At 35.0% G+C, this 13,821-nt stretch overlaps 2 protein-coding genes across 2 annotated transcripts; one reads left to right on the top strand and one right to left on the bottom strand.

Moving 5' to 3' along the window:
* Window positions 1-227: 227 nt before the first annotated feature.
* Window positions 228-4,443, bottom strand: LOC139859701 (syntaxin-124-like). The gene is made up of 2 exons (XM_071848480.1): window positions 3,580-4,443; window positions 228-266 (listed from the first exon to the last, which is right to left on the bottom strand). Exons 1-2 carry the CDS (start codon window positions 4,441-4,443, stop codon window positions 228-230), a joined length of 903 nt encoding a protein of 300 aa, XP_071704581.1.
* A 4,105-nt stretch (window positions 4,444-8,548) lies between these two features.
* LOC139859702 (uncharacterized) lies at window positions 8,549-10,585 on the top strand. The gene is made up of 5 exons (XM_071848481.1): window positions 8,549-8,863; window positions 8,928-9,143; window positions 9,221-9,324; window positions 9,542-9,857; window positions 9,974-10,585. The coding sequence occupies exons 1-5, from the start codon at window positions 8,549-8,551 to the stop codon at window positions 10,583-10,585; spliced, it is 1,563 nt and encodes a 520-aa protein (XP_071704582.1).
* Window positions 10,586-13,821: the final 3,236 nt, after the last annotated feature.

Consider the following 13,821-nt stretch of genomic DNA (forward strand, 5'->3'; position numbering starts at 1 on the left):
ATAACCTATATTTTTCATATATTTATATATTTAAAATAAATAAAAATATTAATTTTGTTATGTTATATGTATTTAATACATTTTTGTATATATATATATATATATATATATATATATATATATATATATATATATATATATATATATATATATCTTTTGTTTGTTAAAATTATATTAATACTAAAATAATATTGGAAATGATAAAAATAATAATAATGATAATAGAGTTAAAATGATACTTTTAATATTAATGATAAAATGATAACCTTAATAAAAATAATACTCTTAATAAAAATGTTAATTTTAATAATAATATATACTAATAAAAAAAATTAATGATTTTACTAATAATAATAATAATAATAATAATAATAATAATAATAATAATAATAATACTTTTAATAATAATGATATCTTTATCAATTAATGATAACAATATCAATACTGTAAATAATAATAATAGTTGTAATAGGAAAATAAGACTACCTTTAAACAAGCTAAAAAAAATAAATGCCTCAGCCTAGGCTCGAACTTGAGACCCTTCGCTTAAACAAAACACGCCCAACCCTTCTTCTAATTCCGTTTTTCTAGCTTAAGTTACATACCAAATATATTTAACACCTAATTCGGTTCCCATCATCACCACTTACGGCCTATATGCAAAAGAAAGATATCGGCCCAAAGAAAACAATACACGGCCCACTATAAACTCGCCCAACAGAGAAGGATTTCGGCCCAATTAAATAAGCTTGATCTTTAGCCCAAAAAAAAAAAATTAACAAGTTCGAGTATCTTTAAAACATGACTAGGGTTACGGTTTTCTCCATTTTTTTTAAACTCGATGTAGCAGTAAACGTGTGGTTTGGTTTTTGGTATATGATTCGATCCACACACAATAGCAGCAACAGTCGTCCCTTTAATATCTGGGTTTGCATTGATTCATCGAATAGGGGTGTTGTTTGGGTTTGAATTAAAACAGAAGTGTTTTCGGATAACAGGAAAGATACGCAGCTGTAGGTGGAGTCTTGGATTGGTTTCGCGATGGTTGTGACCGGAGTAGAAACAGTAACGGGTAGCAGGAAATAGACTATTTGTAGGGTGATTTTTGGTGATTGTTTTGGGACAGAAAAACAGAAGTAGAGAAGCAGTAGTAGCATCGAAATAGTAGTGTTTTTATGGGATTGGTGTTTTGGTTTCGTTAAACCGAAACAGGAAAATGTCGAGGAGGGTGGTTGTCGTGGTGTTTCTTGTAGTTGAGGAGGATAGTATGGTTTTGGTGGCGTGATATAACATAAAACAATGGCAGGAGCTGCTGTATAGCAGTAAATAAAAACAGAAAAGAGAAAAAATTTAGTTGATCATGAAACCCAGCTGCTACAGTGATTTTCAAGTGGTTTGATGTTGGTTCGTTAAAAAGAAAAGAAAATAAGGAGAAGTGGTGTATGGCGGCTGTGTGGTGGTGATCATTAAGGTAGAAGAAAGAGATAGAAGATAGATAGTGAGATGGAGATGTCGGGTTGTGATGGTTCATGGTTACTAGATAGAAACGAACATGGTGGTGGCGATTAAGTGGGTTTACCGGTGTTCATGGTAATTGTAAAACAGTAGTGAAATAGAAAGAAAGATTGGTGGAAGGTGATGATTTTCGTAGGTTTGTGAAGAAGAAGAAGAGATAGATGGGAGAGGGGTTGGTGATCAAGGTTCTCAAATTATCTCTCTGTATATATGAGTATATATGAGTATGTGTAATATATATATATACATAAAGGAGATATTGAATAGATAGTGGAAATCACAGCACTTCCTTAATCATTATACAAAGTTCACGGGTGTAAATTAATTAAATTAAAGTACTAATATAAAACTAATAATAATTAATAATATCAATAATAAATAATATAATAATCCAAGAAATATAAACATGTAAAATGATCAAAGTATTTCGGTACCCAAATACAAAGTAAATTGAATTTTATAGACTTTAAATGGAGTAGGAGGCTTTAGGAATTCATTCATTATAATTGCTCAATAATTCGCAACATGATTGCAATACAAAAAATCTAGAACCAAAAGTCAGCAAATTAATTTTATAACAACCACTAATTATTTAGATTAATTATAACACACCATTCTAATAATTAAGAACAGAGAGTTGTCGAATGCAATAAAGAAACATCTAACAAACCCATCACTTACTAAAGTCATATTGCAAACCCCACATATAGATATTTAAATACAGAAGCAAATAATTGAAGTAAATTGTGTTAGTCTTTATGTGAGAAAAGTTAATGTATGCAATTGTTTATATTAAAGGTTAAGAATTACGGTAGCGTTAAAAATAATTAAAAATAATAATGGTCTTGTTGGACATCAAAAAGCAAGGAAAAAGTTATGAGACTTTGTCGTTGCATGCATATATATTATATATAGACAAGTGTATATGTGTGTGTGATTAAAGTGAAGAACAAATAATAAATACAATAATACATTTAAAAACATGCAACAAAATTATAATCGCCCAAGTTGTGTAATTATGTGTCGACCGTTTTTACACGCGTGGTATTTCGTGCTCTTTTTATTTGACTCTTTAACTGGTGGCAAACCAAACATGTAGCACTACTATATGTTTATTAGTTGTTATTCATATAAATAAGTATGAGTATTATTAAAACAAAAGAGCTACTTTCATAAAGGATACACATTAAGGTTCATGAATCGTTGGAATGGTCGAAGTTACATGAATTTATGACAACAGTTCAAAAATTTTGAGACTCAACCTGACAGACTTTTCTTATTGTGTCAAGAATATTACATTGTATCGAGAGTTTGGTTTAAAATTAGTCGAAATTTTCCGGATCGTGACATTTAGAATTAGAGTTCTTATTTTTTTGGTGATGAAGATGTGAGTGAATTTGAGGTTTGTTGAAGATGAAGGTAAAAAGGGACAGGAAAAAGGGGAAAGTGAAAATGAGGGATCAATAACGTCAAAAGTAAACATAAATGACTAGCATGTAATATCTTAAAAACATGAGGACCAATAATGTAATATTGTTTGGAAGGTGACTGGTAGTTTACCTGTTATAACAGGTTAAACGCATACAATAGTAGAGATTTGAAATTTGAATGCATACAATAAGAGATTTGAAAGTTGGATGCATACAGTAAGATTTTAGTGAAATTTCAATGAATTTTCAAACAATTTTTCAAAAAAATACATAAATCGTTTGGGTTTACGGTAACTCTCTCTGTCTCTCATGGAATGGTTCCATCTTGTAGAATGACCGGTTACGTGTCAACACCGAAACCGGAATTGCCAAGCACGGCTATCTGTTAATTATTATTAATCAGAGAAAAAGTGAAATGCGAATATAAAAAGCAAAAATACATTCGGATTGTGACAACAAAAAAACAAAAGCGAAAAAGACAAAGTCTATATTAAAAAAAGTGTGGGATCAACATTAAATATAACTTTAGAAGAGGCAAAAATAGGAGAAACACCAATCAAAACTTACACATTTAGACTCAAGATAAGGACTTTGATAACATAAGGAAATAAGTCATAATAAGAAAGATAACCACAAGGATGATGCTGATTGCGATGCAAGTACATTTTCTTGAGCTCTTTTGCAACTCTTTGGCTTCAACTATTTGCTCGGTTCCAAGTCGTACGAATGAACTTGCATGGGCCACATGACTTTCAATGTCGTTTAGTTGTTGTCCTTGGGCCTCTACTAGTACTGCCATATCTAAGAAGATTTGATGTAGCTCAATTAGGCTCTTCTCTATTTCGATAATTGCATCATGTCTTTCTTGAATTTCAGATATTGTGTCCATAATTTGTCCTCGGCCTTGATTTTGGATTGCTTTTTGAAGAAAATCTTCACTATTGCCACTTGATATTAAATCGTCAATTAATTCATCGTTAGCTTTCTCACCCGTTATGGTAAAATATCTTCTCCCAATAGTCTCCTTGTACTCATCATTTATTTGAGACCGCAACCCTTGAAAGTCATCCATCATGACCTTTAACTTCTTACCCAAACCACTAACCACAGAGGTGCGGGTCCGGTCAGCTGATGAGCCGGGCCCACACCCTGGGATCTTTCGTTGTTCGGCGTTGGACCTATCAAGAGCTTCTAGCTTGCCCTTGATGACTTTAACAATCTTCAACAATTGTGCAAAATCGGATTCCATTTTAGATCTAAGTTGCTTCATTTTATTGGCATTTTGGACCATCTTACTCTCTTCGTTCGACTCATGTAGCTTATTGTAGAGCTTTTCGACGGCCATCATGTCATCCTTCACATTCTCGACGTCGTGGAAGAACTTGTCGAGATTAATTGTTTCTTTTACGACACCACCACCACCCTCGATGTCATCAATATATGCTTGTTTTTTTAAATCTAGATATTGCTTAAAGGAATTAGAAAATAAATCGTTCATGTTGACAAAAGAAATTTGAGGTTTGGGATTTTGATCAATGTAGCTTCTTTTATGTCCAGAGACTAATGTTTGAAACAAGGTATAACAAAAAGAATAACAAATGTTAAGTTGGTGGCCGGGTTGCAATGAAGAGATTGGAGAACCATTAACTTTAATTTGAGTAAATAATATATATACGAGTAAGCGATATAAGAAAGTCAACTATTATGTTTTTGCGCGTAGTTTCCACTACTACATGTTTAGCTCATTACCATCTTACGATTAATGCAAAAACTTAAAATTTTATCAAACCCATGTTCGATGAATATTTTATTAATTTGTTAACCCCTTAAATGGAAATTATTGATGATATGTGTAAATATACACACATTATGCGCAATATTATAATAATTGCGCAAGAACAGCAAGCTGAAAAGTTTCGCGAAAAACAGTATGCAAACGGCAGTATTTGGTCAATACATAAATAATTATAAAGATGGCGCAAAATCCGCATAAGTTAACGTTTATACAATGCAATGTGCAGTCATTTGAAAACTATAAATAGGAGCCTTGTGTCTTCATTTGAAGGTTGTTGAATCGATGAATTTTCAAGATATGGCATAATTACTCCATGTATTACACAAGGTATAATTAGGACCGAGATGTGGTGATTGACTTTTTTTAATGAATGAAAGACGATCATAAGGTCCCTTAAACTTCAAAAAAGCTTCAATCTCCAATCTTATTGCACTAGGACTAAATTCGATTAATATAGTCGAATTTAGTCTCGATCAATTGACGCCATCCGTGGGACTTTCGAAAATAACCAATATATTGTGAAAATTAACTAACTTTGTTAATAATCGAAGTCTCTATAATCAATTGACGCCATCCGTGGGACTTTCGAAAATAACCAATATATTGTGAAAATTAACTAACTTTGTTAATAATCGAAGTCTCTATAATAATCATGTTCTAACTTTCTGTTGCAGATTGGCAAAAATCTAAATTAATTAGAAGAAACGGCGGCAACAATAAATTTGCAAAGCAGCAGAAAAGGTGCTACTGCGTCGGACGAATATGATTTTTGACATCCAAGTTCGTTCAATTTCAAGGCAAATGTTGAAACTGCCAAAGAAAGTGCTGAAACTTCAACTGTAAAAGAGAATTTGTATGAAAATTCGAGTGTAAATAAAGGGGATCAAATTATCATTGCGGGGAACGTGTTGATAATCCTTTAGTAGAAAACCTCAATAAAAACGCAAATGATAACACACGAAAACGTGTGCCTGATGACAACACGCGAAAAACTTCGTTAATAACAATCCGAAAATTAATATCCCCTATAGAGGCGCAACAAAAGTTACGAGAACTTGGATTCGCGCTCCTTTTGGGACCCAATCATACATGGCCTATTGCAGAAGATGAACGAGATAAACAAAAAGCTGATTCATCACATATCGAAGAGATATTTGTGGATGAAAATACGCGCGAATCACGTGAAGTATTTGGATCGCATGTAACACAGATAAGGACCGTAAAAGAGTCAGCGATAAAACACTCAAAAGCAAAAGTGACAATAAATGAACCTGAAATAATTGAAATAGTAAGCGCAAAACGTAAAGAACCAGAAGCTTTAATTGCGCGAACCTTCGAGGAAGGTGAAACTTCTGCGAGCACTGAAAAAGCAAAAGTGCAACAATTTTTAGCTGAAATTTTTAAACAAATGGTTCCAGAGAAAATGACGCATGATTTCGATAAACCAGAATCAGTGCAGCAAATGCTGGAAGCTTATTGTGCAGATGTGGCAGAAAAGCGCCCAAAAAATCGGTTGAATTTACTTCGGTAACAGAAAAATTCGTGGTCCATATTTCAGATTATCCTATCACTGTGCCACCTATTGTACCAGCGTCCTTAGGAATATATGAGGGACTAACCGACCCACTGGATTTTCTGCAGCGATTTGAAGGGGTAACAGGGACGAGCCAGTCGCATGTCGAGTATTCCCCATGGCTTTGCAATGGTTAGCGCGAGAATGTTTTCATAACCTGGCTGCGCGAAGTGTTACAGGTTTTGTGGATCTGCGTGACAAATTTTTGTTGCAACTTCAAAATTTGTTGTCGTAAAAGAAGACACATATTGAATGTCATGATATTCATCAAGGCAATAGAGAATCGTTAAATGATTTGCTCAAACAATACAATTACGAGTGTCAAAAAAATTCCACATTTAATGAGGATCAGAAAATTTCTAGTTTTTGTGCATGCACTTAATCCGCAACAACATCCAACCTTGGTAAGAAGGTTACGCAAGGCTGTCCCATAATCTTTTGCGAAGGTAATGCAAGAGGTTTATGATTACATACGTTGTGGCGAAGACAGCAATATCCCAGCAACTTGTAGTTGGGGGAAGGATATAGAATGACGGGATGATCATGATTCACACCGCGATGGATATCGATCATCTGGGAATACACATAAGCATAATTGTACTAGATCTGCATGGAACGATCGACAACGCAATTACAATAACAACAACGGCAACAATTATCGTAATCGCGAGACAAATCACCCAAATAAATGGAGTTATGATTCTTATGCAATTATAAAAACTCTTTCCAAGACTCCAAAAGAGATCCTTACTCAAGAGCGGGTGGGTGTAAACTTCCAAAATCCCCCACCGCTTTTAGAAAATAATTGGCGTGATAAATCTATGTTTTGCATATTTCATGATGATTGCGGACATGATACTAATTGTTGTCGCGATTTGATGGAATTGATTGCGGATGCAGTCAAAGCGGGCAAGTTGGATCATTTAATGGTTCATAGCGGGGTTGAACATAATGTTTCCAGTGTTAATGCAACAAGAAACTTTGAAAAAACCTCAAAGGTGCAAAGTGGGCAAGGAAGAAAAAAGAATAATGGTGGAAGAACCCCTACGGGGCAATATAATTTAAATGAAGTGCGCGTAATCAACATGGTGCAAGAAAATAGGAGCAAGCATAAGCGCAAAGCAACAAACGAACTTCATGATTGGCAGTTAGTGCCATAGCCTTCCCGCCTCCATCAACCAAAAATTGGCTTGAAAAACTAGTTGTTATATTGTGTAAGATAGCAAATACAGGAATTACAATCATGCGTGTTCATGTTGATACGGGAAGTAGTTCGGATATAATATATGAAAAATGTTTTTGAAATTTGCCTTGAAGTGTTCAAGCAACATTAAAACCATGCATCACTTCATTGTCAGGATTCTCTGGGGAATCAGCATGGCCTTTGGGACAATTTCAACTCCAAATTGAGTTAGCAGATGGAGAAAATGTCACTTTAATGCGAAAACTCCATCTTTGTTTTTATGTTGTGCGGTCTGCGTCAAGATACAACATAATATTAGGGAGAACAGCTTTGCGAAAACTGGGTGGAATTCCATCAACAATTCACGGGTTGTTAAAATCCCCAACTTATCAAGGAATTGCCACAATTGTTTCTTATGATTCAGAGCCAATGTGCGCGTTAGTAATGGCTCAAAATGTTGAGGTCAATAATCAAGTTGATAATGATAAAAGCACAGTTGTTATCAATGCATCACACCCGGATAAGCCAATCAAGGTGGGAGAAACTTTATATGTGGAAACAAAGAGTAAAGTGTGGTAGATATTAATGACGAATGTCGATATCTTTGAGTGGACAGAAAACAACATGACTGGAGTTCCAAGACATATCGTGGAATACAAGCGAAACGAAAATAGTGCGCTCAAACCAATAATTCAAAAACACAGAGGCATGACTCCGGAGCGCGGTAAATGGTTAACTGAAGAAGTAGAGTGATTGGTGAAAGCTGGTATATTACGTGAAGTCCTATATCAAACATCGGTTTCTAATCTGGTATTGGTCAAAAAGCCAATTGGGTCTTGGCGTATGTGCATTGATTTCAAGGATATCAATAAAACATGCCCAAAAGACAATTATCTGGTACCAGAGATTGATTGGAAGGTTGAATCGCTTTCTAGTTTTTGATTTAAATGCTTTTTGGATGCATACAAGGGATACCACCAAATTTTGATGGTCACTGAAGATGAAGACAAGACAGCGTTCCACACTAGTAAAGGCATTTATTGTTATAAAAAATGCCATTTGGTCTAACAAATGCTGGCGCAACATATCAACGCTTAATTGATAGCGCATTTAATCATCAAATTAGGCGTAATCTTGAAGCTTATGTGGATGATTTAGTTATTAAAAGCACAACAGAAGAGGCACTTTTGGCGGATGCTAAAGAAACTTTTCAGTCATTGCGTAAAATAAACATGAAGCTAAATCCACTTAAGTGTAGCTTTGGTGAAAAAGAGGGCAAATTCTTGGGCTATGTTGTAACTAAACAGGGAATCAAGACCAATCCAAAAAAGATAACGACCATTGAAAATATGTCAGCGCCTAAAAATGTGAATGAAGTGCAGAGTTTAACTGGAAATTTGGTCGCATTAACTCGTTTTTTATCCAAAGCAGCGGAAAGGCAACTTCCTTTTTTCAGACGTTAAAGGGATGTTTAAAGTCAAAAATTTTTCGAGAACTGCGGAAGTTGACAAGGCTTTCAATGAAATGAAGCAACTCTTAGCGGAAATCCCAATGCTAACTGCACCAATTGCGGGAGAAACTTTGTACTTGTATCTAGCAAATATAAACGAGGCATTTAGATATGTGCTGATTGCGGAGCGAAATAAGGTTAATTTTATATTTCAATGATCTTTTGATGTACTATTGATCATTTGATAAATAACTTAACTTTAGCAATATTACAGGTGCAAAAGCCAATATACCTTGTTATTAAAGCGTTAACTGGGAGTGAAATAAATTACGCACCAATTGAAAAATTCGTATACGCATTGCTGTTAACTGCAAGAAGGTTACGCTGATATTTTCAAACACATCCCATTCATGTCCTTACAGATGTTCCAATTAAGCAGGTGTCATCATAACACTAATAGCTTCAACTTTTGATAATACACTATAATTTCGAAATTAAATAGTGTGTAACAATTCATGCGTCAGGTGCTAAATAAGCCATAAATTTCCGGGCGCTTACCAAAATGGCCAGTTGAGCTTGACGTCCATGAAATTAGCTATATACCGCGAACGGCGGTGAAAGGGCAAATTCTTGCGGATTGTTTAGAAAAATTGACTGGTGAATTGGAAGTCCAATATGAGCGAACTCAGTTACAACAAAAAAAAGACGAAGTTTGGGAATTGTTTACTGATGGTGCATCATGTATAGATGGTACGGGTGCTGGTATTGTTATCCAAAGCCCCAATGGAGAAGAACAAACTTACACGTTACGTTTTAACTTTGAAGTAACAAACAATGAAGTAGAATATGAGGCGTTAATCGCGGGGATGAACATAGCGCAAAAATTGAACATTAAAAAGTTAAACGCTTATGTTGACTCGCAATTAGTTGCGAATTAATTTAATGGCTCATTTGATGCGCATGATTCTTCAATGCAAAAGTACTTAGCATTACTTCAAGAGGGTGTGAAACAGTTCAACATTTTTAGTTAACACAAATACCGCGAAGTCAGAATAAAAAAGCTGACGCCTTGAGTAAGTTAGCTGCGTTAACATTTTCACATCTCCAAAAGCATGTATGGGTTAAAGAACTGCATGCAAAGGCCATTGCAGATGGGCAGCTTATGGCTATGGTTGAAGAGGTTGAACCAACCTGGGTGACTCCAATTATAAAATATCTGCAGCATGAAGTCTTACCCGCAGAAAAGAAACAAGCAAGATTGGTGCGCATCAGGTCGCCAATGTATTGGGTTGAGAATGGAAATTATCGCAAATCCTATCTTGGACCATTAATGCAGTGTATTGGCACTGCGCAAGCAGATAATGTGATACATGAGGTACATGATGGTTCTTGTGCATTGCATTCTGGATACAAAACAGCGGTGGCAAAAATAATGTGCCTTGGTTATTTTTGGACATCAATGTATCGCGATGTTGTCAAAGTGGTAAAAAGTTGCAAAAATTTTCAACTTTATGCGCCAAATAACAGGTTTCCAAGGCATGATGTGATTCCTATTAATTCTCTTTGGCCATTTACAAATGGGCAATTGATATCGTTGGACCATTTAAAGCTAGTGTTGGAACTATTAAAATTTTGGTAGTTGCTGTTGATTATTTCACGAAGTGGGTAGAAGCAAAAGCGCTAAGGGAAATTATTGGTGTACATGTGTGTAATTTTGTATGGGAGTACATTGTTTGTCGATTTGGCATTCCGCGCGAAATTGTTAGTGACAATGGCGCACATTTTACAAATGATCCTTTTAAAAGTTGGTGCGAAGAATTAAAAATAATACAATCGTTCATTTATGTTGCTCATCCGCAAACTAATGGTTTGTGCGAAGTTTCAAATATAGACATTAAGAATGGGATACAAAAGCGTTTGGGGACTGATAATGCAGGATGGGTCAATGAGCTATCTAATGTACTTTAGGCGCATCGTACATCTTTTAAGAAATGAATAGGCTGTTTAGCTGTGTTTTTGGCTCAGAGGTACTAATACCCTGCTGAAATCTGCGTACGAACGCACCAAATTGAGAGCTTCCGCGAAGAAAGTAATGAGAAACAATTGCGTGAAAATCTCAATTTAATTGAAGAGCAAAGGTTAATTGCGGCAATTCATGAAGCAAATAATGAGCAGCAAATCTCAAAGTATTACAATAGGTGTGTGCGCCCTTTAACTTTCAGCATGTGCGAAGGGGTATTGCGCAATAATGAGGCAAGTCGCGCAGAAAATACATGAAATTAGGCCCTAACTGGGAAGGACCATATCAAGTTGTTATGTAACATCCTCAATTGGGCCTAGCTGTAAGATTACTATATTGCCCTTAAGTTAGTATTGTGTTACTATATGCTTTTATTTTTATTTAATGTTTGTTATTATTTAATGTTGTGGTTAGGACCAGTTTATGACAAGGGTTATAGAACATGTTTGTTTATTTAAATTGGACTTCGTTTGAGTTGCCAAATGATGTACGAAAGATATCAAATAACTGATAAATACCCGTGTGTTGCACAGCATGGGAATTAAACCCAAATATGATGACTAGTGCTTCCATTTTCTTCAATTTGTTTCCAGAATTTTCACACACAAACACACCTCGTTCTTCATTCCTTCCAACTACCAAACCCTAATCTTGAATCCTTGTTCTTGAGCTCGAATATTTCTTACTATCTTGTTCCTTGTGATTTACTGAGTCTATCAAGGTAAGAATCATAGCATTTCATGCTTTAATCTTTGAAAAATTTGGGATTTTGTGTAGAATTTTACAAAGTGAGTAATTTGGGTCAAAATGGTTAGATTTGATGTTGTTTGAGTCCAAATCTTGTGGGTTTATATTTTTACATGTTTAGTGTCTTTGATTTGGTCTGTTTTGAGGTCATAATCGAGCTCTAGAGCAAGAATTGATTGATTTTGGGTGAAACCCGTAGCCTTGTTCAGCACCATCTGCAGATAAACACAGTCGGCCGAGTGTCTCGAGACATTCGACTGACCAACTCGACCATCGACCGAGTGTGTATGACCCACGGCCGAGTGTGTCTGTGAGAGACCATCGACCGAGTGACTTGACACTCGACCGAGTGAGTGTAGACAGTCGGCCGACTGTCTTTGACGGTCGACCGAGTGTCTTTGGCAGTGGATATTTTACTAAGAGTTAATTTTTAGCCGTTATTCTGCCCGTTTGTATATTGATGATCAGGATGTAAATTTTGAAAATGCATAAGTGTTAATAAGAAATTTTTTAGCGAGCGCTTTTTGATACAAAAATTTTTGTACTGTGTTGTTTGATGTTAATGGACAACAACTAATCTGATTTGGCTTATGTTCAGGTTATAAGGATAAGGAAGCCGTTCAGTAGTAGATTATCAGAGCTAGTTGCTGGTATTTGGTGAGTGAGACTAACTGGAGTATATAGTATAGAGTAGCATGTTATATTATGATTGCCATGCTTGTTAGATATACTTGTTACTATGGTAGTTAGTATGTTGTGATGACTGCATGTTAGTTGATGCTTGTCTGTTGGAGCCCAGTGCTTCCCTATTGTGTGGTAGCCTCGGTAGGAGAGATTGATAATGCTAAAAACGAACATATATTTCATAGCATTATTCCTCAAGAAAGACAAGATTTTAGTTGGTATTGTTCGATTTACAAGCAATATTCGTTTAAATATTAAAAAGTGAAGACAAAAGGCAGAATCGACAAATTGAAGACAAAAAGGTCCAAAGAGCTAAAAAGTACAAGATACAACTAAAAAGGTTCAAAATATTGATGAGGAACGTCTCAAAATGACAAGAGTACAAGTTACAAGACGCAAAGTACACGATATAAAATAATACGCGAAGACGTCCGAAAATCCGGAACCGGGACCTGAGCCAAGAAGAAACGCCCGACGCAACGGACCAAAAATATCTAGTCTACTATGCACAAGAATATAATATAATATATATATAATTATATATAATTATATATTATATTATATATATTATTATTATTATATTACGTCGGCAAGAAGAAAACAAATCAATTTGGCTGGATCCAGGGTGGCCATGCGACTCGCATGGCCAGAGGCACAAATCCATGCGAGTCGCATGGAGTGAAATTGCTGGTCAGGTCCTATATAAAGCCAGTTTTCTGCCGAGTTTTAATCATTTTTTTTTCTTCCTCTTCATACGTAAAACTTATATTTATATTTATAATTTATATTTTAATTTTAATTTTAATTCTAATAATAAGGGTATGTTAGCGAATGTTGTAAGGGTGTAAGTCGAAATTCTGTCCGTGTAACGCTACGCTATTTTTAATCATTGTAAGTTATGTTCAACCTTTTTATATTAATGTCTCGTAGCTAAGTTATTATTATGCTTATTTAAAACGAAGTAATCATGATGTTGGGCTAATTACTAAATTGGGTAATTGGGCTTTGTACCATAATTGGGGTTTGGACAAAAGAACGACACTTGTGGAAATTAGACTATGGGCTATTAATGGGCTTTATATTTGTTTAACTAAATGAAAGTTTGTTAATGTTAATATAAAGATTTACAATTGGGCGTCCCTATAAATTACCATATACACTCGATCGGACACGATGGGCGGGGTATTTATATGTACGAATAATCGTTCATTTAACCGGACACGGGAATGGATTAATAGCCACTAGAATAATTAAAACAGGGGTGAAATTACATTCAAGGGTAATTGGTGTAATTGTTAACAAAGTGGTAAAACCTTGGTTTACACTCAGTCGATAACCTGGTGTATTCATTAAACAAAGTATTAAAACCTTGTTACAATTCGAATCCCCAATTAGTTGGAATATTTAACTTCGGGTATAATAAT

This window comes from Rutidosis leptorrhynchoides, chromosome 7 (assembly GCF_046630445.1).
Source record: "Rutidosis leptorrhynchoides isolate AG116_Rl617_1_P2 chromosome 7, CSIRO_AGI_Rlap_v1, whole genome shotgun sequence".
Lineage (NCBI taxonomy): Eukaryota > Viridiplantae > Streptophyta > Magnoliopsida > Asterales > Asteraceae > Rutidosis > Rutidosis leptorrhynchoides.

What these genes read in the sequence shown, in the direction of transcription:
- LOC139859701 (XM_071848480.1), bottom strand. Translation starts at nt 4,443, where the DNA reads ATGAACGATTTATTTTCTAATTCCTTTAAGCAATATCTAGATTTAAAA. An exon ending in TCGCAATCAGCATCATCCTT is followed by an intron (nt 267 to 3,579) that starts GTGGTTATCTTT and finishes ATTTTTATTAAG; the next exon opens with GTTATCATTTTATCATTAAT.
- LOC139859702 (XM_071848481.1), top strand. Translation starts at nt 8,549, where the DNA reads ATGCCATTTGGTCTAACAAATGCTGGCGCAACATATCAACGCTTAATT. An exon ending in ATATGTCAGCGCCTAAAAAT is followed by an intron (nt 8,864 to 8,927) that starts GTGAATGAAGTG and finishes TATCCAAAGCAG; the next exon opens with CGGAAAGGCAACTTCCTTTT. An exon ending in TTGCTGTTAACTGCAAGAAG is followed by an intron (nt 9,325 to 9,541) that starts GTTACGCTGATA and finishes CCATGAAATTAG; the next exon opens with CTATATACCGCGAACGGCGG.